The 25,033-nt window shown below is 35.2% G+C and overlaps 2 protein-coding genes across 6 annotated transcripts in view; both read right to left on the bottom strand.

The window, feature by feature from the left end:
* Positions 1 to 5,190, bottom strand: part of LOC106056300 (lysosomal alpha-mannosidase-like) — a 45,290-nt gene extending 40,100 nt beyond the window's left edge. For 2 of the 3 annotated variants that reach the window (XM_056021496.1, XM_056021498.1), the window contains exons 1-3: positions 4,800 to 5,190; positions 1,808 to 1,891; positions 1,107 to 1,306 (exon numbers count right to left, since the gene is read on the bottom strand). In XM_056021496.1, coding sequence (XP_055877471.1) covers positions 1,107 to 1,306; positions 1,808 to 1,880 — 273 coding nt within the window. In that variant the 5' untranslated portion in view covers positions 1,881 to 1,891; positions 4,800 to 5,190. The remainder of the gene's footprint in view (positions 1 to 1,106; positions 1,307 to 1,807; positions 1,892 to 4,799) is intronic. The other variant, XM_056021497.1, reaches the window with a different exon arrangement.
* A 975-nt stretch (positions 5,191 to 6,165) lies between these two features.
* The window catches only part of LOC106056079 (lysosomal alpha-mannosidase-like), a 134,844-nt gene continuing 115,976 nt past the window's right edge, over positions 6,166 to 25,033 (bottom strand). For all 3 annotated transcript variants that reach the window (XM_056021494.1, XM_056021491.1, XM_056021493.1), the window contains exons 21-27: positions 21,160 to 21,247; positions 19,781 to 19,867; positions 18,576 to 18,666; positions 15,813 to 15,952; positions 15,109 to 15,267; positions 13,686 to 13,809; positions 6,166 to 12,611 (exon numbers count right to left, since the gene is read on the bottom strand). In XM_056021494.1, the coding sequence (XP_055877469.1) occupies positions 12,511 to 12,611; positions 13,686 to 13,809; positions 15,109 to 15,267; positions 15,813 to 15,952; positions 18,576 to 18,666; positions 19,781 to 19,867; positions 21,160 to 21,247 (790 nt within the window). In that variant the 3' untranslated portion in view covers positions 6,166 to 12,510. The remainder of the gene's footprint in view (positions 12,612 to 13,685; positions 13,810 to 15,108; positions 15,268 to 15,812; positions 15,953 to 18,575; positions 18,667 to 19,780; positions 19,868 to 21,159; positions 21,248 to 25,033) is intronic.

Below are 25,033 nucleotides of genomic sequence, written 5' to 3'. Positions count from 1 at the left end.
AAACTGATTGATTTTAAGTTTTTTTTTTTTTTTTGTATAAAACAAAACTAATTAATAATGAATAACTAATTGTTGTTTTTACCCTTATTGATTGAGGAATTTCATGTGTCGTCAGGATTACAAATATCCCTGGAACCAGGTCGGTCCTAGCGGGGCCCTATGCGAAACTAATTGCGCGGGGCCTAGTCTTGGTGGGAACAAGGATAATAAGTGAAAATTAAGATTCTGTATTAGAAAATAAATTCGGCTTTGCATTTTATTCATTCTTTTCTAAGTACAAAATTGCGATCTAGCTAATTTTACTTTACCAATCTTGCAACCTACGGCATATTTATATGCCAGTGACAATAAAAGTAAATACGTTTTGGAATTCCGGTTAAGGGGAAAATTCGTCTGATTATTACATTTTATTACAGGAAAGCTGACAATGCCTTTTTTATTATCGAGCGTAGGAATGGCGTTTCCAATAATGAATGACACACACAAATGGTAATTTTGTCTATTTTTCATGAGATTTTTATGATTTTTCAGGAAATTTTAATAAGTGCAGGTTATTTCCAGGAATTTTTCGTATATATTTTGCAATTACTAATTACACATAAAATTAGCGCAGGGCCTATGAAAGCGCGGGGCCCACTGCGATCGCATATATTGCAGACCGGCCATGCCTGGAACTATTTTTTTTTTGGGGGGGGGGGGGGAGTGTTGGACCCTTAGCTATAGTTTATGTCGCCTATAGGTCTCTATACCTTATAGGTCTCTATACCTTATAAGTCACTATACCTTATAGGTCACTATACCTTATAAGTCTCTATACCTTATAGGTCTCTATACCTTATAAGTCTCTATACCTTATAAGTCTCTATACCTTATAGGTCCCTATACCTTATAAGTCTCTATACCTTATAGGTCCCTATACCTTATAAGTCACTATACCTTATAAGTCTCTATACCTTATAAGTCTCTATACCTTATAAGTCACTATACCTTATATGTTTCTATACCTTATACGTCACTATACCTTATATGTCTCTATACCTTATAAGTCACTATACCTTATATGTCTCTATACCTTATAAGTCTCTATACCTTATAAGTCTCTATACCTTGTAGGTGCATGTCCCCAAGTCTTTGGATGGTGCTCTTCTTCTACATAATACGATACACACAATGACAAAGGCAGCGACCAACAGGGCGTAACGTTGAGTTGGGCTCTTCTTGAGGTGCTGGCTTAGACCGTACACACGTCGGACTGCTCCCCTGGCCAGGCGACTCACCCAGGAGTACAGAATACGCACTACACATTCTAGAATGAAACAACGTCAGTCTCACATCGGCCAGAGGCGTACATTGTTGACCCATGTGTACGCCTATTTAGAGTAATAGTGCCACAACATGAAAATAAACAAGAACTAATTAGGAGTTACGCAAGTAGGTCAAGTCGTGACGTAACCTCGCAAGACGAAATGACAAGGTAAGTGTCAAGATTAGACATCGCTATGCAATCTCATGGACCTTTTATATTTTTAAAGTTCTCAATTATCTCCTCTCATTTTCACATATAAAATATCTTTAATTTTAAAATCAAGTTGTTTTTTTCCAAAGTAGTTTACAAATACGTTACATTTAGCATTAACTGTCTAAAAAAAAGTGATACTATTGTAGCTCAACAAACACTACAATGTTACATCTGGACGCTATATTCTCGTCAGATCACGTGAGAAGCTACACATGAACATATTTCTCTGCCAATAGCTTAAGGCTTATAGCAGTCTTCTCTGACTTAAAGACATAGTTTGAAACTTACCAGGGAACCTCAAAATGGGGGAAATTCTGTAGCGTTTTCTGGAATACTTGAATGCACCTGAAAAATCTTGCATTTTGTTTTTTTCTGTGGAGAATAACGTGAAACGTCGAAATATATATACTTTTTAAATTCTATCAAAAGATCTTGAACTTGAACTAGACTGTAACTGAAGGGTGATGGGCTAACATCAATCGATATATTAAACTTTCTGAAGTGCATATCTGCGGTCTAAGTGTTTAAACGAAACTATGTGCTAAAGAAAAAATACCAGGATATCTACTTTATTTATACACATGCACTTTGCAACCAATTTTTTTTTTGCAAGTATTATTTAATACTGGTCATCTAAGTATTATTTAATACTGGTCATCTAAGTATTATTTAATACTGGTCATCTAAGTATTATTTAATGCTGGTCATCTAAGTATTATTTAATACTGGTCATCTAAGTATTATTTAATGCTGGTCATCTAAGTATTATTTAATACTGGTCATCTAAGTATTATTTAATACTGGTCATCTAAGTATTATTTAATGCTGGTCATCTAAGTATTATTAAATGCTGGGCATCTAAGAATTTATTAATGTTGGGCATTTAAGTATTTATAAAAGCTGGATTAATAGGTACATTGTGTTTCCAGAGATAATAAATGTAATCTTGACTGCTAGGTCATAGGTACTTGTTTTTTTAAGTTAGTTCATTGTGTGGTTGATTATGTTTGAGTTCTATTTTATTCAGATTTAATAAACTCATTTTACAAGAGTATAGGAACTGATAATAACTAAGGCTTTCTGATGCAAAATAGTGTATTGACCTCTAAAAATAACTATTCGAGTTTCTAGATACCGGTATAGACGGATAGCACTTGTAGAAAATTATAAAAAAAAAAACAAAAAACAACCTATTGCAGAGTACATAAAAACAGAGATTAATATTTAGATCTAATAAGTGAATTACTTTAAAGGATAAAAGGTCAAGCATGTTTTTGTGCGTAGCCTACGTACTTTAATTTTTAAAACAAGAGTCAATGTTAGACAATCAACACAAACATAATTTTAACCAGTGGCGTAGCATCCATGGCGCGGAGGGGATCAATGAACCTGAGCCCACGACCATAAGGGGCCCTGTGGGGTAGCAACAATGGCGCAACGGGGCTTGGGCCCATGACTCATGACCTATTGGGCCCACATGACAACCTGGATCTATTAAAAATTATGTCTGTAAGGATAGTCCTAATGGTCACGAATCAACATTTCGACACAGCTGCTAATTATTCAATTTTCTCAAAGCTATATTTGTTTCTTTTTTTCTGTATTTAAAATAATTTTTTTTTATAATTATTTGTTTTCTTCTGCAATTTGGATAGGTATTGACGTAAAGTAAGTCAGAGATCTTAACTGACTTTCTATTGTGTAAGTAACAAGCTGCAGCACTTTGAGGAAAATTAGAAACATTATAATATAGTCCAGTACAAAATTGTAAGCGCAATCTACGTTGTGTCATACCTGTTGGAAGGTGGGCAGCAGCAATAGATATATAAAGCAGAAAGTCTACTGAAGAAGATCTTGAATGAAGTACATCATTAGAGAATGACTTTTATAGTGTAAAGAAAGAGGCTGCTGAAGTAACTGGATCTTGGGCTGTTGATAAGGTTTATGCTTAGTTATACACAATTGCAGAAAATTAAATGGCAATTTGATGAGCCTACTAATTATTAAGAAGAAAAAATTAAAGATTCCAGAGAAGACTTTCAAAATCAAAGTATCCTACAGAACTATTGATGTCATAGTTTCTCAATTACATGACAGATTTCATTGGCATAAACATTTTTTTATAAAGGTTTCAGTCTTTGACGTTGAGTTTCAAGTACAAACGGCAAAGGGTTAGATGATGTCAACATACTTCTAGTCTCATCTGGCCCAGATGATAGTGTCATAGACTTGTGCTCTGAGATGCAATCGTCCAAGAAGCCCTCCATAATGACATATCAAGTCTGTGCTCAATACGAGATTTGGCTGTTCATTTGTTTTTGTTTTTTGTGATTGACAACTACATTTTATCATCAAATTTTCCAAACATTTTGACAGCATGCATCTAATTTCTCATTTTGTCTCTATCAGTTTGTTTAGTATAACAGTGATTTTCGAAATTTCGATTGATCAAAAATGATACAAGAATGTCTATGAAACAGAGCAGGTTGCCTTCTATTGGTGCTCTTTCCATTGAGTGAGAAAGAGCCAAAATGTTTAGAAATAGGTGCACTAGTTGCTGACTTAGAAAGCCATTATTCCAGTAACAAAATAATAAACGTGGAATCATATAATAGTCTGTATCAATGTTTCAAAGTTTTACACCTCAAAGTGTTTTAGGAATGTAAATGTGTAGAATAGGAAAAAAAGAGCTCGTAAAACATTTCTTTATTCATTGGAAACTCATTTTAATCATTTAATTATGTTAGGAAATTGTACATGCATGAATCTATAAAGACACTATTACTTGTTGGAGTCCTATTCAAATTTAATGACATAATTAGGCCTACTTATAAAAAAAAGGCTACAATATTTTACTGCATTGGAATGTCTTTTGGTAAATGTGCTAATACATTCAGATGACTCAATTTGTTTTGTCATACACTACATTCGTCTTATTGGGGGAGGGGGCCCACCAAGATATTCTTGAACCCGGGCCCACGTGTACATTGCTACGCTAATGATTTAAACCACCTCACCCCAAACACACCATATTAAACATTCACACACACGTTTCTTTGGTATTCTAAAAATATTTTAGATCATCCTTACTTGAAATAATCCATTACTTTGTTGGAATAAAAATACACTGTATGTTACTTTATACAGCCGCAAGTGATGCGGCATAAAGATTCCAAGCTTTTTTTACTACAGACTTCTACTAGTGAGAGTGCATTGTTTCCTCTTCCAAACCTTTCTATTTTTTAAAGTCCCACTTTTAGACACATAGTGACATACTTACTATTGTAGGGTTCTCAGAATGAGTAGGCCTATAATTGGTCGTTACTCAAATCTAGGCATATCTTCAAGATTCAACGCCCGTCCTTGGTCTCAAATTCCAATTTAATATTTTGAAATGTGACACTAGTGTCACTAGCATAGCATCCTGACCTCAGAGTCTAGGTTGTAGATACACTAAGATTGATCTCTAGATCTAGATCTAATTCAATCACATTTGTAATCCCAGAGTTGCATACCTGTGTGATTGCAGCTCAGTACAGAAGAAATGATATAGACTTATTCATGGTTGAATATGCTGATTTACTAACCACTTTAAAGTATAGGCTATAGGTCTAGTCCTAGATATGTTTCACAAGCACGGACTATTTAGAAATCTATCAACTAGATCTATAGTTTGTAAGTGTTTTTGTTCACATTCTTTCAGCACTGGATTCTAATGGTGCGCAAAGTTAAAGATAAAGCTGTGTAATTTTGCGTGTGCCGAGGACAAACGCAGACAGCGAAAAGAAAATCTAGATCGATTGCCTGTGCACAATGGTTATGCTTGCCCTGGATGTGGCAAAATATGTAGGTCACAGCTGGGACTTCGCAGCCACGGTAAATACTGCATTCCTCACTAATCTTCGGACTCGAAGACTAGTCTTATTATTATTATCTTATAAATTACAGACGTTCTTTTATAACAGAAAAAAAAATGGTCTTATGCGTACCTATACATTTGTAAATGTTAACAGTGGCGTAGCTAGGGGTTTGGGGGCCCGGTGACTTGACCTCTTTAGAGTCCCCTGGATTTTGACATTAGATATCATGGCATGAAAAAATGGAGTAATATTTAATAATTAATGTAAAATTAAATTTCTGACCATTTTTGGGAGATCCCTCAAGTGGGTGCCAGGGGAGGGATATCCAAATTTGAGGCCCCCTGCTCCCACCCTAACTACGCCACTGAATGTTAATTAGATTTGATTTTTTTGGCTAATTTAGGCAACCCATTACAAGTTCCAATATCACTAAAGAATAAGGAGCTCTTGTATGACTTAGTCCTAGCATGTGGAATAAGAAATGTGCCCATAGCTTTGTGTTTTCTGGGTATTTTCATTTCCTCTCTTCTGTCCCTAGACTTTGGTAGTTGGAGTGCTGGAACAGTGTAACAGAATCCCTCCATCTATCCTGGTCAGCATCTTTTCTTAGCAGGACATCAAGAGAGAGGTCAGCCCATCCAGCAGAACAGAATTAAGTCCTCATTTATCGGGCAGTCCAACTACTTCTATACCTAGAATGGAGCGCATGTAAAATGTGTACATGATAAATCTGTAATCTTTAGCACTGGGCATACATTTATCCTAACGAAACAATAACAAAATCAGTAAGTCTTCATTGTATTTGATACAATTTATGTTATGTTTCCAATCGCATTATAAATACATCAACAAAGAAGAAATATAACTGTGTATAAGGCATTCAAACATCACAACTATGTAGGAGTTTGTAAATAACAAACACATCCATTGAACAAACTATAATGATCAACTCAGTAGGATTACACTGTAGAGGTTTCTTTAGTAGACCAGCTGATTCTACCGACAGTCTAGCTTATACTTTACAATGCTATAAATAAATACAACAGAATAAAATTGAAACTCATTCAAATGTGTCCATTATAAACAAATATATTTGAAACTAACGCAATAATGTTTATGTCCTAATTATAATAAATAAATTTATATGATGTTGATGGGCGAAATACTACTAACTCGTATTTAAAAACAAAACGAACTGGGCATTGTAGTTCTAAATTATCAAAGTTCCCAATAAGAAGAACCTTTTATTAAACTGATACATGGTGATCGTATTGTAATTTGTCTACTCAAGAACATTCGATTACAGAGGAGCGCTAAAAAATCATACATATAGGCCCATTTTATATATTATAACACAGTTTATCATCCAGGAGGCAATCAAACATTAAAACCAAATCCCCGACACAAACTTTGTAAAATAATTTCTAATACAAAATTAATATTGTTATCTCTGACACACATACCTTGAATATAATCTCTGACACAAATTGTTATATTCTAATTGAATGGTGTACAAATGTCGAGAAACATAAATAGATGAATATTCATGAATTCATTAATGCTAAAGTTTAAATATAATCGATGCTTTTTGGAGACAATGCTGTTAGTTGAAATATTTAAAAACACAGAACAATTTTATATATTAACAATGGAAAATGGAATTCATTTTTAGTTTACATCAATCGGATACAGTTACAAAAAAAAAACTTCAATAAAAGAGTTCAAAGTTCTATGGATGCAATGTTCTGTACTGTTTGAAGATATAATCAAACAGGACCTCAAAGCACTGGTCGTTGGTGTAGAATACTGGAGGGACATAGCACTAGACCGCATTAAGTGGAGAGAGATGGTGACCAAGAAAGCCTTGGACATCGGAAAATCATTGGACTCATGCCTGGAAGAAAAGCGCGCCAAAGAAAAAATGGCTGGCTGTCATCCACCAAACTATATGCCATTTAACAGTTGCTTTATCCGGACAGGAGTGCCTCTCGAGTATATGGCACAACAGTCACATGGGACATTGTCCTACGAGATGAATCATAGTGCGTTCTACGAGACTGAATAAGATCAAATAACTATATTTCAGAGAGATAGGTGTAGTTTGTAAATGTTTTGCATGTTTCGGATGTTCCTTCAGAGTTGAAAATAATTTACTTCCTAGTCAAAAAGTCCCGCAGGACGATGGGGGATGGGAGCGGGCAGGGTTTGAACCCGGGACCATCGATAAGTTCAAACGACAGTACATCGCCCAAACCGCACGACCATGTAGCCATCCGTAGTTAGTTAGATAATGTTGGTTTGATATTCATCAACCATTATCTTTTTGTCTTCATATTTAAAGGGCAAGGTCATGTTGGTTTAAAACTTGTTTTCAAGGCTCATTTAGTAGGCAAGGTCTAAGGAGAGGTGGTTAGAAAAAAAAAGACAGATTCAAAAAGATGAAGGTGTATATTCTTGTTGCCACTTTAGATTGGCAGAAAGAACCAATCAAACTAACCCAATGATCAATGTACATGTGCAATCACTTTTGTTTTACTTTCACAAACAATTCTTACTTTATTGATTACATATGTTGTGCATGCATGTGTGTGTGTGTGCTATTATATATATTGATAATAAAAATGTAAAAACAAATAGGGGTGGAGGGGGAAAAACAATTTGAGATAATGTAGAACACTAACAACACATACTAATCCAGACAGTTGTATACAATACACAAAATAAAAAACTTACATTCAAAGACATTTCTATTAGCAACAAGGAGGAATTTTCACAGCTTATTTAAAAAAGATAAAAAAGATTTTTTTTAAAGTTAGCTCAGTCATCAAAACAATAAATTTTGAAAAAAAAAAAACATTTAAAATATTGCATTCCAGTTTTACAATTGTAGTGCCTTGCATCATTTATATCTGATTTCCAAATGTTTGTTTTGCAAAGATACATTAAAGTAGTTTCTAAAAGTTTGACTAAAAAATAAAAAGAGAAACAAACCAAATGAACAACCTCCACTGTTATCCCACCACCCCCCAAAAGAGAAATCCATTCATTGCCTTAACATTTGAATTAACTCCTTGGCATTGCAACAAAGTTGAATCTAGACATGTCTGGGTAACCCAATACATTTACTAATGACAGCTTTTAAAATATCATTGCTAAATATTTCAAATGATAAAATTCCTTAGGAAATGTATTATGTTGCTTGACTTATTTCAAGCAGATCTACCAGTGAGCCAATGTTGCTTAGTCTGCAATATATTGTAGTAAATGAGCAGACATTATTCTTTCATTAAAAACTAGTAAATCAAAATATATGTCCAGATATTCTTAAATTGAAATCTGAGAAACATAAATATTTAAGCATGCGTTTGAGTTTCATCTACAGATACAATGCTAACATTTACCAAACCAGAAACCCCATTAAGTAACGAACCATGCTTGGAATTACTCCCTTAGAGCATGTGAGAGGAAGCGAGCAGTGAGTTTTAAGGTCGCCTTGTCCCCGTACAAGGACAGCCCTAGTGTCGGACATGTACCAGTTATCTCTCTATCATATCCTTGTCCTGATCGTATTTCATGCAGAACTCGGCATTCATAAAGAATGTGTTCTATTGTTTCATCGTCCTCCATGCAATGGCGTGTGTCGTAGTTTTACCTTCACCGTCCGAAGTAAACACCAATTGGACAGTGACCGACTCGGAACTGGGCTAGGACGGCCTGTTCCACACGATTAATATTAAAACATGTATTAAATGCAAAATATGGTTAAAAATTAATAAATATTATTAAAGATTATCCTCGGAGCGTGCCAACGTGTGTATATTTATCAAATTTTCAATATAAATAATAAGTTACTTTAGCAATGACATTTACAGAAAATAATTTGCATACAAATAATTTTAAAATATAGATGATGATATGACACCTTTAAATTCATACAGGTTAACTAAACTTAAATGTCTGTATGAGACAAAAATAAAGATTAATGTACAAATACTTACTATGTCACAATTATTATTCCGCAGAAAAAAATGGAGAACCTAGAGGTGATTTACATAGTAAATCAGTTCAATCAAGTTGACATTTCAATAAAACACAACAAAAAAAAATATTAAGAAAAATACATTGTGAATGAGAGGGATACTAAGTGGGTGTGAGGAATACAATGGGGTGTGTAGGATACTGTGAGGATGTGGGTGATAATGTGTGGATGTGAGGGATATTGTGTGGATGTGAGGGTTACTGAGTGAACATAAATGCAAGACAGATAAGAAAAGATAATTTGAAGAAAAACAAAAATAATTTGGTGAACAAAGACATAATCATGAAAACAGAAAGTAATGGAAAAAATACAATACAGAAAATGATAAAAAAAGATGGCTAAAAAAAAAATGTGAACAATATTGTCAAGACAATAAAACCCTTAATTAAGTGATTTTTCTATTTATTTGTTTTGTTTTAAATGTTTTAGATGTTCTATCAGAAATGAAGATTATTACAACCTAGCCCAAAGTTACCCAGGAAAGCAGGTTGGAACCCGGGACCATTATGATGACAGTCTAGACCAGGGGTCGGCAAGCTTTTGAGTCGGAAGAGCCAAAAAATAGAATTTACACAATTTTAAAGTTTTAAAGAGCCACAACATTTAAGCACAATAAGTACACTCACAACAAAAACTATACTTTTTATTCCTTTATAATTAGTGTTTTTGCAACAAATTAGATAATATATATATATATATATATATAAATGGCATTATTAGATAATTATTTATAAATTTAAATTTATATATATATATATATATATATATAAATAAATGGCATTATTAGATAATTATTAGATAATTAGATATTAGATAATTATTTATAAATTTAAAAAAAACAACTAAAGCAGTTAAACATTTACTTACAATACTAACTTGTAAAATTTAGTAAACAAAATCAATGGGAGCGATGGCTTTGGTTTTAGAAAGTTTGGATACATTTGGCTCATAACTAGTTTTTTAGTTTCAAACACGACTATTCAACTCATCAACTCTCGGCATTCCTTTTAAAGTTGTCCACTTTTGTTGTGTTACGTACAAAAATGTCTGGACCTCCAATTCTTCCAACTTGATTTTCAAGTCAGTAAATTTTTTATCCCACAAAACTTTACTTTTTAAATCAATCAATTACATTTCTAGAGATCAAGTATCAATTCTAAATGAATCAATGTGGATTTCGTTACTATTTGAGTTGAGATCGTGTACCAGGAATGCCCTAATAGTTTTGTTGGTTTTGAACTGCTCAAATCTGTCAAGAAATTCATCTCAGATTTTTTTTATAACTGTGCTGAAGTAATTCGTGTCAAAAGTTGCACTGATTTTATCGTGATACTACTTTAGACATTGAAAATGAAGTAACCAGCCGCTCTAAATATCTTCTGCAAAAAGATTTTTTTTTCTTCAAACCAAAACAATTCTTCCACCAAAACATCAGCTGGATTTTTACTTTCCTTGCAGTTTTAGATTCAGCTCATTTAATTTCTTTGATATATCCACCATAAAGTAGAATCCTAGCAACCATTTATCGTTCTCTAATTTAGGGAGATTAATGCCTTTGTCATTTAGAAATGTATTTATGTCATTCAAGCACAAAGAAAAACGTTTCAACCTATGGAAAGCCCTCGCACTTTATTGGAAAGAATGAAGTCGGAATACTGAGTCTACATTTCCTTTAAGAATTCATTTAACTGACGATGGTGCTTTTGACAAGATGCTGTTAACAATCTTGATTACCAAATTTATGAACTCAACTATTTCGGCCGAAATTTTTGGACACAGCGCTTATTGATGTATTATTCAGTGAAACGTAAGAATTTTGTGGTGTATTTTGCTCCGATGAAGAATCGTTGTTGCCCCTTTACTTTTTCCTATCATTCTTCCGGTTCTATCTGTTACTTTTGAAAATATTTTATTTAAATCGAGCTTAATGTATGCAAGGTATTTTTGCACGGCATGCGCTACATCATCTCCTTTAGTTTGCCATGAGAGCAGTAACAATCCTAGAAGCTCTTCTCTTGGGCCTTTTAGAAGACATATCTGACAAAATGGGCAACTTGTGCCGTGTCTTTTATCTCGCAAGACTCATCTATAGCAAGTGATAAGACAGAAGAATGTTGAATTTTCCCACCTGCAAATATGTTACATTTGAAGACAATTGAGCTATTCTATCTTGTACTGTTTTAGTGGGTAGTGGCAAACCTTTCGATTTTTTTTTCAAGATATCTGGTTCGTTATTGAAATCACGATACAGTTCTTCAGATGCTCGTAGGAAGCAGTCTTTGACATACTCATCATCTGTAAATGGTTTGCCTTTTTGTGCAATTTCTAGTGGTACCGCAAAGCTCGCCATATTAGCATTACTTGTACATTGCTTCTAGCTTTGAGAAGATAATCGCTTCTAAATCATTGACTTGAAACAACAAACTATATGTCTCACCCAAAGCGAGTGGTGAAGATACCATTTCGTCTGGCGTAGAAAGCGAATTAAAACCTACATAGGAAAATCCGACGGACTGTCGAAGGTGACGAAGCTTGTGTGGTGAAAAGCGAGTACAAGTGGTTGAGAGATAGAATCAGTGCCTAATCTTCGTTAAACGATTCATAACTTAACAAAAAAATATTTTCGATAAAATAAATAATATTTGCGCATAGAACTAAAGAGCCGCATTTGGCTCGCGAGCCGCAGGTTGCCGACCCCGGGTCTAGACACATACCACATCACTGGGTAGTCATTTAACAAGCTTCAAATAATTCGACTATTCAAACAGTATAAGGCTTCTTTGTATGGATTCTTCTGGTGCAGGGCTAACTTATTTCTAGTTGATGTCTTTCCATCTTTCTTTCTCTCTAGCCTATTTTATTTCACCCCATCCTGTAATGACTGATCCCAATATAAATCAATAACATAAAAGTATAAATAATTTATGGAATTTCATAAACAAAGCTATAAATAGAAAAGGATAACAATTAAGTCAACAATTACATATTATGGTAATTTTAGAAAGAGATTCTGTTGATACATTCTGTGTAATAAAGATACACTTGAAGTAACCATGGATTCTACCACATGCAAAGTGTATATGGACACACTTCTAGTCATTTCTAATGATCTGTACATGGAATGTTCTTATTTCCATGGGTCTAAGTGTAACAAGAAATGGTGGAGACATATTTGGTCTGTAGTCTGGTGAACCTGGAACATTTAAAAAGCATTGATAATTATGAAATATAAAAGTAGTTTTTTGGCTGACAGGATGAATCTAAAAAAAAAAAGTAGCCTTTTCTAATCATGTGATCTATAGGGCAGAGGATGTAAATGCCATGTGGCTCATGGTTAATGATGGTGTCATGTGGCCAGCACAACGACCTGATAATGAGCCTAGAGTAAGCTGTAGTGTGTTCATCTAAACTGCTAGATAGTAAGGTTTGTTTGGTCTTTCTACTGGACAGCAGATGTTCAAGAACAGATGATCTCCAGAGACTAATGTATGTCAAATAAACATTGCAATTAAATAAGTTTAAAAACTGATGCTGGGCTATATTATCTTATCATTAAAATTAGAGAGGTTCTTTAAAAAAAAAAAAGATAATTACATCCGAAGTGTATCTATGTGTTAATCTGTTAGTGAATGTGAATTGGAGACTTAAACTCTGCTAATTTTATTTCATTGGCTTTCCTGGCATATTCGTTTCATGCTCTAATATCCCCTAGCAAATGAAATAAGAATTATGTCTTTATTTTTAAGCATATCTTTCAAGTATTTTAGTAGTCTGCATTTTTACATTTGCAAGTTGTGATTCAATGTTTTATTATTGGTATTTAACATTCTATTGTTGTGTGCAATAGCAATATTTATAAATCTAGAGTCACCCATGATCAAATATATAGATCTAAGAAATTCACATATTAAAAAAATCTATAGCTACCCAAAAACAAATAAATAGTTCCATAGACCTTTTAATTGCTATAGTAGTGTCTTAAAAACATAGCTTTGTCAATTACTGATACCTTTTTGAAACAAAAAGAGTTAAACATGTAAATAAATAAACTTCTTTGTAGATAGTTTAAAAATTATTTTTTTAGTGCATCTTTCTTGCTATATGTATTGCTATAAGTGCGCTCAGGTTCTCATGTGGACTGGTGAAGTCAGGATTCAAACCTGATAACCCATGATAGGCAGCCAAGTGATTTAAGTCACTCTGGCGGTCATCCCAGTCATTGATTTATCCTTCATAAAATGTGATATTCTTATATGGTTAAACTTACTAATACTTTCTGAAGTCAAGTCATTGAAGGCCTTCCACTGTAAACGTTTCAATTTGCTTGGTAGAAAATTTCCCCCCAAAGACGTTTCAACTGCTGACACGATGTCAAAAGGTTTGAATAGATTCTGAATAGAAAAAAAACAATTACAAGAGTAAGTTATAAATTTTTTATATGATTCTAAAAAAATACCTAAAAATTATTTGTCTTATTAACCTTTGTTCTAAAATTACTTTTTATTTATTTTTAATGAAAGATCTGCTATTAGCTTTGTATAGTCTGTCCGTCTGTTATGTTTAGATCTCAAAAACTAGAAAGACTTTTGAAAATACATTTCCCACCATTTTTTGTAGGTAGCAAAGTTAATGTACAATGGTTACTTTTTTTTTTACATTTTGCAATTAAATGTTTTTGTTTCTAAATCAATTATGGAAGCTGTTAAGTCATTTTATTAAAGGAAAGGGAGGCTATGTTATGAAATGGAACTATATGTTTAGTCTTTATATTTGTAATATTTATGCATACAGTTTTGTCATTTGTCAAAAGAATGTTATCAAAATATATATGTATTTCTTATCTTATAACATACAGATGTTACTTCACAAAAAAAGAAGATGATTATGTATTTATACTAAAAGTAATATTGCAAGGTGAACATAGAAATTGACAAAGCTCAATGAAAACAATGAAATATTAATACGATAACAACATATATTTAGTTTGAACTATGTGTGAAACTTTTGCTCTATTACACCCAATACCTCTTAATTTCTATCATTGCATTTAATATTTAATGCTTTTGAATTGATCACCAGGACATCCATGTAGACACAGACATCACTTCTTGTTAATAAGAGAACAGGAATTTCAGTCAAAAGTAGAAATGAAGATCAATGCAAGTAAACATTCAGATGCTTACAAACCAGAATTTCATTGATAAAGAGTGTGTATGCATGAAGCTGATTTTCTATTAATTTAACCGCACACCAATGTACAGGGGATACTTCATTACTTGTTTGTATTGGCTGAATAGATTCCTTCCTTCTTATTCTTTTCTTTCGTTTTTATTCTATTTCTGTTTTTGTATTCAAGACAGAAAACAGACACACACGCTAAATGTCAACAACACCAAGAACACGACTACTAATGAGGTGAAATAACTTCTTAAGTTTGAGACCTTCTTTGTTCACTGGATCGACTTCTACTGCCATATTCTTTTGAGTCACTATTCTGATACGGTTGAGATCGATATTCCGTGATCTTGGACTTCTCTGAATTGAAGTGTCTGGCGTTCTGATTGTGACCGTCTGCTAACACAGCAGTTGATAAATGTCAAAATGTGTAGTCTGTTCCAGCACTGAAAAGGCATCTAGATTCTTCCCTGCTGTATTTTGGTATTTAGTTCAGAGGTCTTACAGATACTTACCTCCAGCGAAACCTCTACCGGAAGTGACAACAAAGGATGTTCCTTCTCTTCAAATACATGCTCTAGGCGCAACAGGAGAAGGCTCGTCTCATTGGCTGAGATTCTGTCCAGTGTCAGCACTTGAACATTGTCTGGAAGCTGATTGGTCAAAAATTGCTCCTGCATGACAAATATTTCAAAAATATTCCTTTTTACATTTAATGAACCTTGTTACTTCATTGTTAATGGTATGAAACAAAAATAAAAACAATTGTAAAATGTCCAAGTAGGACGTAATAATCCCTCTTTTTTTGAAGTAAGGTCTGTATTTTATAAGATAAGATAATAAGAAAAAGCTCAAGTAACATAGGCCCTACTGGAATGAATTTAAGCATTGGATTATATCCTAATACAAATAAAGGTAAATCCACAAAATCTTTGAACTAGGATATGTGGTAGAATGTAACACACGCCTGCTCGATACCAATACTTGTTTACTTAATATCGATACTTGCATACTCATTACTGATACTTTGATACTTCGTTGACATCGAATATTACCATGTTCACCCCCCTCCCCAGTCTAATTATCGGTAGATAATCGAAAATGTAATCTTAAAATTCCATCCCCCCACACACACATACTTACACTCACAAACATACATATTCACACACAGACAGACACACAGACAGACAGATTGAGACAAGTAAGACTACAAACATACCTGCTTCATAAACTTCCAAACATCAAGTTCAGGGTCAACAGAAGTAAACATGACAGTTGGTGCCAGGTGCGTCTGGAGTGCCAGGCGCTTGACCAGGGAGGCGGACCTGTCTATAGTATCAAGGACCACATAGTGTTTCCCTGTAAGAGAAGGTGAGAGATAAAGCTTCAAAGACCAATATCTATAATATATACTATTGGTTCCATATGCAAGGACAAATTTGTACAAGTGCTCCTTCTTCCCTAATGCTTTTACAGCATGGAATGGGTTGCCTGAATTTAAGTCATTGGTTAACTTCATGACTAGATCCATGACGCGTAGGCAGTAGCGTAGCTAGGGTGGGGGGGGGGGGGGGGGGAGGAGGGAGATAAATTGAAAATCCCCCCGGGCCTCCAATTGAGGGAGTCCCCGAATGAGTGTTTTTTTTTACACTAAAAATTAAATATTACTCAAAATGCATGGGCCCCCAAAGAGGTCAACCCCCCCCCCCGGCCCCCAAACGATGGATAATTCCTATCTACGCGCCTGCGCGTATGACGTAATCATCTTTTTTGAAGTAACGTCTGTATTTTTTAAGATAAGATAAGATCAGCTAGATATTAAATCAAAAATGTAATTCAACATGAACAGGTAGCCTTGAGCATTGACGCTCTGCCACTGTCTGCTGACCATCTAGATTCAAATAAATCATTTTTAAAACCAGTATTGAAAGTTGAACGACGGAAAACCTCGTGCTATATTTTGGAAGGAACCAGCAGAAATTTTGTTCATTCTAGCACATCAACATTTCAACATTGTTTTGTTCGATGCTTATTACTGGATACCAACTACCAAATGTTATGGAGTAAGTCTGTGTTTCTATTGTGATGGTGGGAAAAGGTTAGTAATTACTTAGTGTCTGTGTATGGTTAATGATATAAGATAGGCGGCATTGTCGTCAGTGGTCTTATGTTGAACAAACGACTCTAGATTGCCATATTGAAAAGACGTGTTTTTGTAGTGAGTTAGGTTTTGTTCAAATTGCCATTTTATGTTTTACTATTTATACTATGATTACATTTATTTCATTTTATCTCAAGGTTGAATTTGTTTTTGTCTATATTTTAATAAAAGTTATACTTAGTATGGTTCACAAAAAGTTATTCCAGTTATTTCAAGTTTTACAAGTTAAGATATAATACGCCTACAGCGGTTTGGTTGTCTACCAGCAGTTTGGTGCTACAAGTCAACGACACGAGGTGAAACAACACAAAGATCGAATAACAATGCTTTGATTTTAAACATAATAATTCACTCGAGGCTATTAGAGCCCGAATGACCCAAAATGAAACAAGCGCCACTACTGCGGTGCTAGTCACCGACTCTCGCTCCAGTTTCCTGGCTATGGGTGGTGGCGGGGGAGTGTCGCCCCTAATAGAAAAGGCAGTCGGCGCCGCAGATAACATCCGCCGAGCCATTTGAGCTGTCTTTTCATGTAGTAGGCGCCCTCACAGTGCGGCGTGAGGGGCATTGAAACGGCAGACACCCTTGCACGAGAGGGAGCTTTGGCAGCCACTCACCTCGAAGCACCAAACACGTTTTTACAAACAACGGCAGAAATCCGAGCACTCATTCAAGAGAAGTGGTTAAAGTCCTGGAAGGAATCCGACAGAGCACATAGTGTCTGGCAGCATATGCGTCACCCAGATCTCGACGATCCATGGTGGCGACTGAGGAGGTCAGAACAAGCAATCATTGCACAGTGTACGGAACATTGTCCTGTTAGTGCATACTTTGCCCGGTTCCGCTCGAACTACAACTCCCGATGTCGTCACTGTGGACAGAGCGTCGAAACAGTGTCGCACGTCTAGTACGAGTGTCCCCAACTCCGAGAGCTAAGGGGGACGTGCCTGAGCAGTCACTCGACTTGTATGGTAGCTACGAGACATTACGCCGAACGGCCCAGTTTTTTGCCAGAGCACTACGGAGGATTGAGTCCTTCCTGCTCTGTTATTTTTCAATAGGAGTTCATCTCAGGTGACAGATGTATGCTTTAGTTTTATATTGAAGAGGGAGGTTTAAAATAAAAAATAACCTTAGCTATCCTCTAGAAATTTGGGGATTGTCGTTTGCGTTATTTTTTTGTTGTTTTTGTTTAATAGAAGAGGGATGAGGAACCACAGAATCCCATGGAAGGTGATTTTAAACTCAAAACCGCCCTAAGCTGCGCTGGGGCAAGTGATGGTTTAGTATTAAAATCTCACCTAAAAAAAAAAAAAAAAGCAAAAACTATGTCACAAAATTTCATTTGGGGGGGGGGGGGTTGAACCCCAAGACCTCCCCCTGGCTACGCCCATGAATCATCTTATCTTATAATTAAAACGCATGTTCTATGTATTGCTATTTCAACGTTTACGTTATGGTAAAACTTCGTACATCCTATTCGCTAGTTATAATGTTTTTTTGTTTGCTGTAATGCACACATTGTAAGACAAATTTCCATACGACAATAAATATTATTATTATTATTATTATTATAAATAAAACAGATGGCTGATTTCGAACTGTAAACTTGATCTCAAGCGCTGGTTATAAAGATTTTCATTCAAATATTTGGCTGCCTTGTCGCGCGGTATGCGCGTTGGACTGCCGTTTAATTGTCTCAATGGTCCAGCAGCCATCTCCGGTCGTCCTGTGGGAGGTTTGGACTAGGAAGTCAATTATCTTTATCTGAAGAAATATCCGAAACATGTCAAACAAAAAAACAAACTTTAATTCATGTACCTGTATAGATAACACCTTCCTTGTCACTGCCTACGTCATTCAAAGCCTCGCCCACGCCAAGACCGTCGTCATTCAAAAGTTTACGATGGACCTGTGGTAATAATACAACACACATTTATTGCAACAGTACTGAATTGATGGGAGAATTGGGACTTCGGAATCAATAGATCCTTTAAACAGATGTTTTTATCCTAGAGTTCAGGTACTACGGGCTTCAGGCGGCTGACATGTAGGGAATACTCAAAATATATTGAACGTTGAGCGTCTTTATGTCTGTCTAAATGTTGAGTGCATTTCTATATGTGACGTGTCTGTCTATAAGCTTGGTGTCTGTCCGTATGTCTGCTTTTTATGGATTTTATAGTGATAGAAACACAAAGAACGGCTGTACTTGTAAAACTACAATCATTAAGGGAGTGGAAGAGGATCTCTTTAACTCTTTCTCTCCCTAATTATTTACCACATTCTGGTGGAATCAACGCTGGTATCGTCAGTTAGGAGAGAAAGAGTTAATTGTAGTCATTGTCTTGTGTCCTTATCATCACATTCTTCTCTTGCAAACAATGCGTTCGTTCTTTTCCCATTATTTTGCTTAGCAAGTTTTTATCATCTTTAAAATGCACATTTCTTGGTGTAGGTACAAACTAGACCATTCCCAAAAAGAGATTGTTGGATGGTTGCCGTTTTAAGTCGTAGGATGAATGTTAATCTCATAGAGAACTACTTATATGTGACGGTATATCTCTGTGGCTGTGGAGCCCCACACTGGAGAAACATTTCCACCCACATACATCACAGGTAAACGTGACGCCTGCTTTTCTTTCAGGCTGAGGTTAAAATCTCTATTTCCTTCCATGTCAACACCTCTCACCACATCGTGCTGTCTAGGATGATATCTTCCTGATAGGCGACATCAATGTTCACCTTTAGAGATCTTGTTAGATTTCATCCATGTATCGGAGATGGAAGCGACCAGTTTTTTTTTTTTTGCACATCGCCCATAGAGAAACACTTTGGGAATAACGCAGCCTTACCAATTCCCTTTAATAAGCACAAATAGATAAAGAGCTTTCTCCATTTCTAGAGATGAGACTCAAGACCAGAGCATCATCCTCGTTATAACAATGATATCAATAACCAGCACACATAACTCTTGTTACTTGTAACTCACGCAGTTATCTTCCCTTCCCCACCTTTGAACTTACCATCAGCTCCACGACCCCTGACCCAAGACTCGAACCTCCCTGTGGCCTGTCAGGTAACACGGTGAACTGGACGTTCTTCTCTGGGTCCTGGTGACATTGGAAAGATATCAGACACACGACATTATTGCATGTCATATGACTAGAAGAGTGTCATGTGGCCAGTACAACGACCAACCACCTTTACTTTTCCCATTACAACTGGGTGAATTCAGGGGCGCATTATGATCCCGAAATTAAAAATTTCATACCTTTTTCTTTTATTTTTACTAATGGCTGGGGGGGCTGCTTATATTGTACTTAGTTCCAGTAGTTAAAACTGAACTGGAAATGAGAAAGTACAGCCATGTTCTTCAAGTAAACAGAAGGGACAATGTTTGTCCGCGAAGAAATGGACTCTAGATCTAGTAATTTTCTCAAAGAACGAAAAATTAAGATTTAACATATATTTTATAATGAAGAAATACATTTTTTTAAAACAAATCTAGTACATAAATACTAGATTGGTTGAAATAAAAAAAAGTAAAAGCATAAAGAGTGGCAAAGCGCTTGGCTTCCGAACTGGGGGTCCCTGGTTCGAATCCTGGTGAGACTAAGATTTTTAGGATCTTTAGGGCGCCTCTGAGTCCACCTAGCTTTACTGGGTACTTGACATTTGTTTGGGAAAAGTAAAAGAGGTTGGTCGTTGTGTTGGCCACATGTCACCCTCGTTAGCTGTGGACCACAGAAACAAATGACCTTTACATCATCTACCCCATAGATCACAAGGTCTAAAAGGGGAACTTAAAGTTTTTAGTACGTAAAAATGTAAACTTTTTTTAAGTAAAAAAAAATCCTAAGGAAATTCAAAATTTAGAAAGAAACTTAAGAATGCAGACATCATGGCAGCCTCTAAATTCAAGTCCTTAATGCAGTGTTCCCCAAACTGGGTTCCTCGTAACCCTAGTGAATAGTTGTTACAAGAACTACTGGAATAATTAACTAATAGGCCACCAGGTGAATTAATATCTCTAAAACAATAAGCAAAGTGTTCCGCTAAATACTCAGAATGTTCCGTTAAGGAAAAAGTTTGGGAAACACTGTCTTAATGTATAAACTCTTTGCACGATAAGAAAAAGGTTCAAGGACATCAACAGATACAAAATACTAATTACCTCTTAATTTGATACTTCGTATTGTATTCAAATATAATTTTAGATTACAAAAAAAAAACAAACACGCATAATTTATGCATTGACATTTAAAACTCTATAATTGAGAAACAAAATCACGACCGCTGTGATGTGTTTAAAATATCAGGTATCCTATTGATCTGAAATCATTATTTCCTAAAGGGCACACACACAACATTAAAATAGAATTCATAACCACATAGAATGTACCCTGATGATGATCCTACTTGTGACCGGATAGTAGTTCCCTGAGACGTGGTCCTTGGGCTGGTAGTTCCAAGTATCTCGGACGTCTTTCCTGAGGAGACCAACAGTACTAAGTCGGTTACACCATTCTGACCTAAGATACAATCGATACACCCGGCCCCCTAAAATTGGTGATTTGATTATCTACTATACATGTCGAACTGAGACTGTATTTCATAACATTTACTTGCTTTCTTGTCATGTACTAGCTTATGTGTTTAGTAATGTGTCATTGTGAATCGTTGTTAGTCATTTTTTATTTACAAAGCTTATATCAACTCACTATTTCTGTCTGTCTGTCTGTCTGTCTGGCAAAAGTTTGTACACGTTAATCTCCCACACCCAATCTCAGATCAAGCTGAAATTTTACACAATTATTTCTTTTACATGACAAAACATGAATCAAGAAAAAATAAACCAATTAGATAATTAACTATTGGTAATTAATTATTTTGTTTGGTATCTTGAACATAGGAAATATATAGTACTTGACAGATGTGGTGGTATGCGTTGAATATTTACCCTTGAGGACTCTTAAATCCTTAAATCACATTTTTTATGCATTAAAAAAAAAGATCATGTAAACATTCACCAAGATACCCCCGGCCTCCTCCCCCTTTCACAACTGGTCCAAGCAAGTGATAGGATCATAGCGCATTGAGAAAGCCAAAATCAACTGATAAATATATTTCTAATCGCACATATTTATTATGTCAAGGTTAATTATGTATATAATTCCATGACTGATCCAAACTAATTGATAGAATTACACTTAATGTCAGCTTTTTATAATTTAAAAAAAAAGTATTTTTTCAAACAACTTTTTAGTTATTTGTCATTAATTTCTAGCTGAGTATTGTTTTGTATGATTAGGTGTTGTTGTAACTTATTAGGTATCACTGTAAGTGTATGTGTGTTCTTGTGTATCATTATTGACCTGTGTTTCTGTGTCCGTGTCCTTGTGTGTGACACCGACTGTGATGTGTCATTGTGAATCATTGTTAGTCATTTTTTACAATGTTTATATCAACTCAATCTGTTTGTCTGTCTGGCTAAAAGTTAGTACACGTCTGGCAGTGTGTCACTCTGTAACTGTGTGTGTGACCGAGTGTGTTCTTTTTGTCACTTTGTATTTCTGTCAGTGTCACTGTGTGTTCTTGAATGTAACTGTATACTTGCTTGAGTCAGTGTGTGTCAAAAAGTGTTCTTGAGTGTCAGTGTCTATAGTTGTGTGTCGCCATGTGTTAAATAATAAATGAACCCGAAAGAAGGGATTATTTTTTTGCTCGCATCGGTCGTGGAGCTGAGTGACTAGTAAGCTAAATTGACAGCTTGATGATAAGGGGCTTAACTCTTACAATACCACGTCGTACATACTTCATATACTCCAGTGGTAGGCATATTACAACGTACGCCACAGTCTGAGCATATTGAAAAAAATAAATTTCCATACAAATTGTTCAACAGGTATGGACTAGGTAAGTAAGAAATGTATAACAGTGCACACACGGCTTTAATATTTATTAGCTGTTTTTATTGTTATGTAAAAATAAAAATGTTTTAAACAAAAGAAAAGAATAGAAACAGCTTTTGAAAATGTGTGATTTTTTTTTTTTCAATTGGTTCTGTGGCTTTGTGACGAGACTCAACCAAAGTGACACTGATACTAGACCTGGTCATGGCCACATTCGTATGCATGCTTGCGATTTATCGACGCTGTCTGCAGAGCTAACGAGGAGGATTCAAGCAATGGAATTGAGATGTTACAGAAGGATCATAGGAATCAAATTTAAAGACCGCATCACAAATGAAGAGATTAGAGACAGAGTTACTGCAGAGATTTGACCTCACGATGACCTGCTAACTAGAGCAAAAAATCGGAAACTAAAACTCTATGACCATATTACAAGGTCTTCGGCAGGGCCGGTCTTAAGCCACTGCAACCTATGCGGTCGCAGTGGGCCCCGCGCTTTCATAGGCCCCGCACGATGCTAATTCTAGGTGTAAATTATTATATTAAACCATATTAACTAATTATTAAAGAGTTCCTGGAATTCTCCTGAAATTATAATATATAAGATAAAGTCATGAAAATCTCCTGAAATTATTAAAATCTTCTAAAAACTGTTGCAAATCTCCTTAAAACAGACAAAATTGTCATTTTGGGGTGTCATTCAATATGGAAAACGCCAATCCTACTCGCAATTAAAAAAACGAAACGGCATTGTCAGCTTTATTTAATAAAAATGTAATAATAAGGCGAATTTTAAGAAAACAAGAAGTTCTAATACTTAATGTACTTTAATAGTCACTGGCATACAAATATAGATCTAAATCTATCTCGACCTCTTAAAAAAAGCGATATTTTGCTAGCCGATAGTAAATCTAAAAGGCAGATCTGAATGTTTATCCACGTTTTGTTGGACTACTATCTACTGGAGATGGCTTGTAAAGTTAATTTTACACTGATTTTGTACTTAGTAAACTATAAATAAAATGCAACGACGAATCTATTTTCTAATACAAAATCTTAATTTTCACTTATTATCCTTATCTCAACCCAAATTAGGCCCCCCGCAATCCGTTTCGCATAGGGCCCCGAAACCTGTAGGACCGGCCCTGGTCTTCGGGGCTTGCAAAGACCTTCCTTCAGGGAACAGTACAGCAAAGGTTACTTTTAAAATTGTTTGCAGATCTAAAAATTCTTAAACCGATGACTAGTATAATATAGATCAATAATATAACACATTTTTATATTATTAGCAAATATTACAGAACTGTATTCAATTAACAGAACAAAAAGTTTGCAGACGTTCCAGCAGTTTATATTTATAAAACAATTTTCCTTAGAGGCTATCTTTTATAAGAACTGAATGACGTCATATTTTACACAAAAATAGACTTCCGATGAGAGAAACATTTTGAATTAAAAAGTAAAGCTCGGCCATTTGTTAACATGTAATCACGTGTGCTTGTCTTTACTATTTTAGTTTTAGTCTCAATGGAAAAAAAAATAGGGCTTACAACGTAATTTGAGACGTGTAAATGGAATAAGCTTCTCGATTAATTAAACACTTTGCCACTTAATCTGTATCAGAACTGAAACAAGAACTCTGTTTCTATCCATATCGCTGTCAGGCCTTGGTGTAAGCAAAACACAATTTCACGAAACTCTACACCAGTGAAATGAGATGTTTCAGAAGAGCATCAGATATAAGCGGACGACATCACTGACATACACAAATAGGACAATTGAAGAATGTTTTTATGCCATATTAGTTAGAAAATATAAGGTCTAATAATAAAAATAATATTTATACTGATCACTGATCATACTGGGATAGGCCCATTTTGATCGACTAAACAGTATATTTTAATCACCCTGATCTGCTGTTCATTGATAATAAAAAAAACAAAAACTGCTACCATTATTGACACCACCATACCACTGTCACATAATTTAAGACAAACTGAAATGGAAAAACAAAGAAAATATGGGAATGTAGGATTGGAGATTAAGGGCTTAAGGACGTTTATTAAAATAATAATATACCCCATCAACCGAGGGGATAATGACAACTGACCTCACAGATACCTTCAATGCCCTTAACATTCCTAAGAAGATTCGTATTGCCTGTCAGAGGACGGTACTGCTGCAGACCTGCCAAATCACCAGAAAATTCCTCATTGGACATTGATTAAGGGACTAGGGAAAATATGGGAATGTAGGCTTGGAGATTAAGGGTTTATGGACGTTTATTAAAATAATAATATACCCCATCAACCGAGGGGATAATGACAACTGACCTCACAGATACCTTCAATGCCCTTAACATTC

The sequence above is a fragment of the Biomphalaria glabrata genome, chromosome 2, assembly GCF_947242115.1.
Source record: "Biomphalaria glabrata chromosome 2, xgBioGlab47.1, whole genome shotgun sequence".
Lineage (NCBI taxonomy): Eukaryota > Metazoa > Mollusca > Gastropoda > Planorbidae > Biomphalaria > Biomphalaria glabrata.
This window is presented reverse-complemented; position numbering and strand designations above follow the sequence as displayed.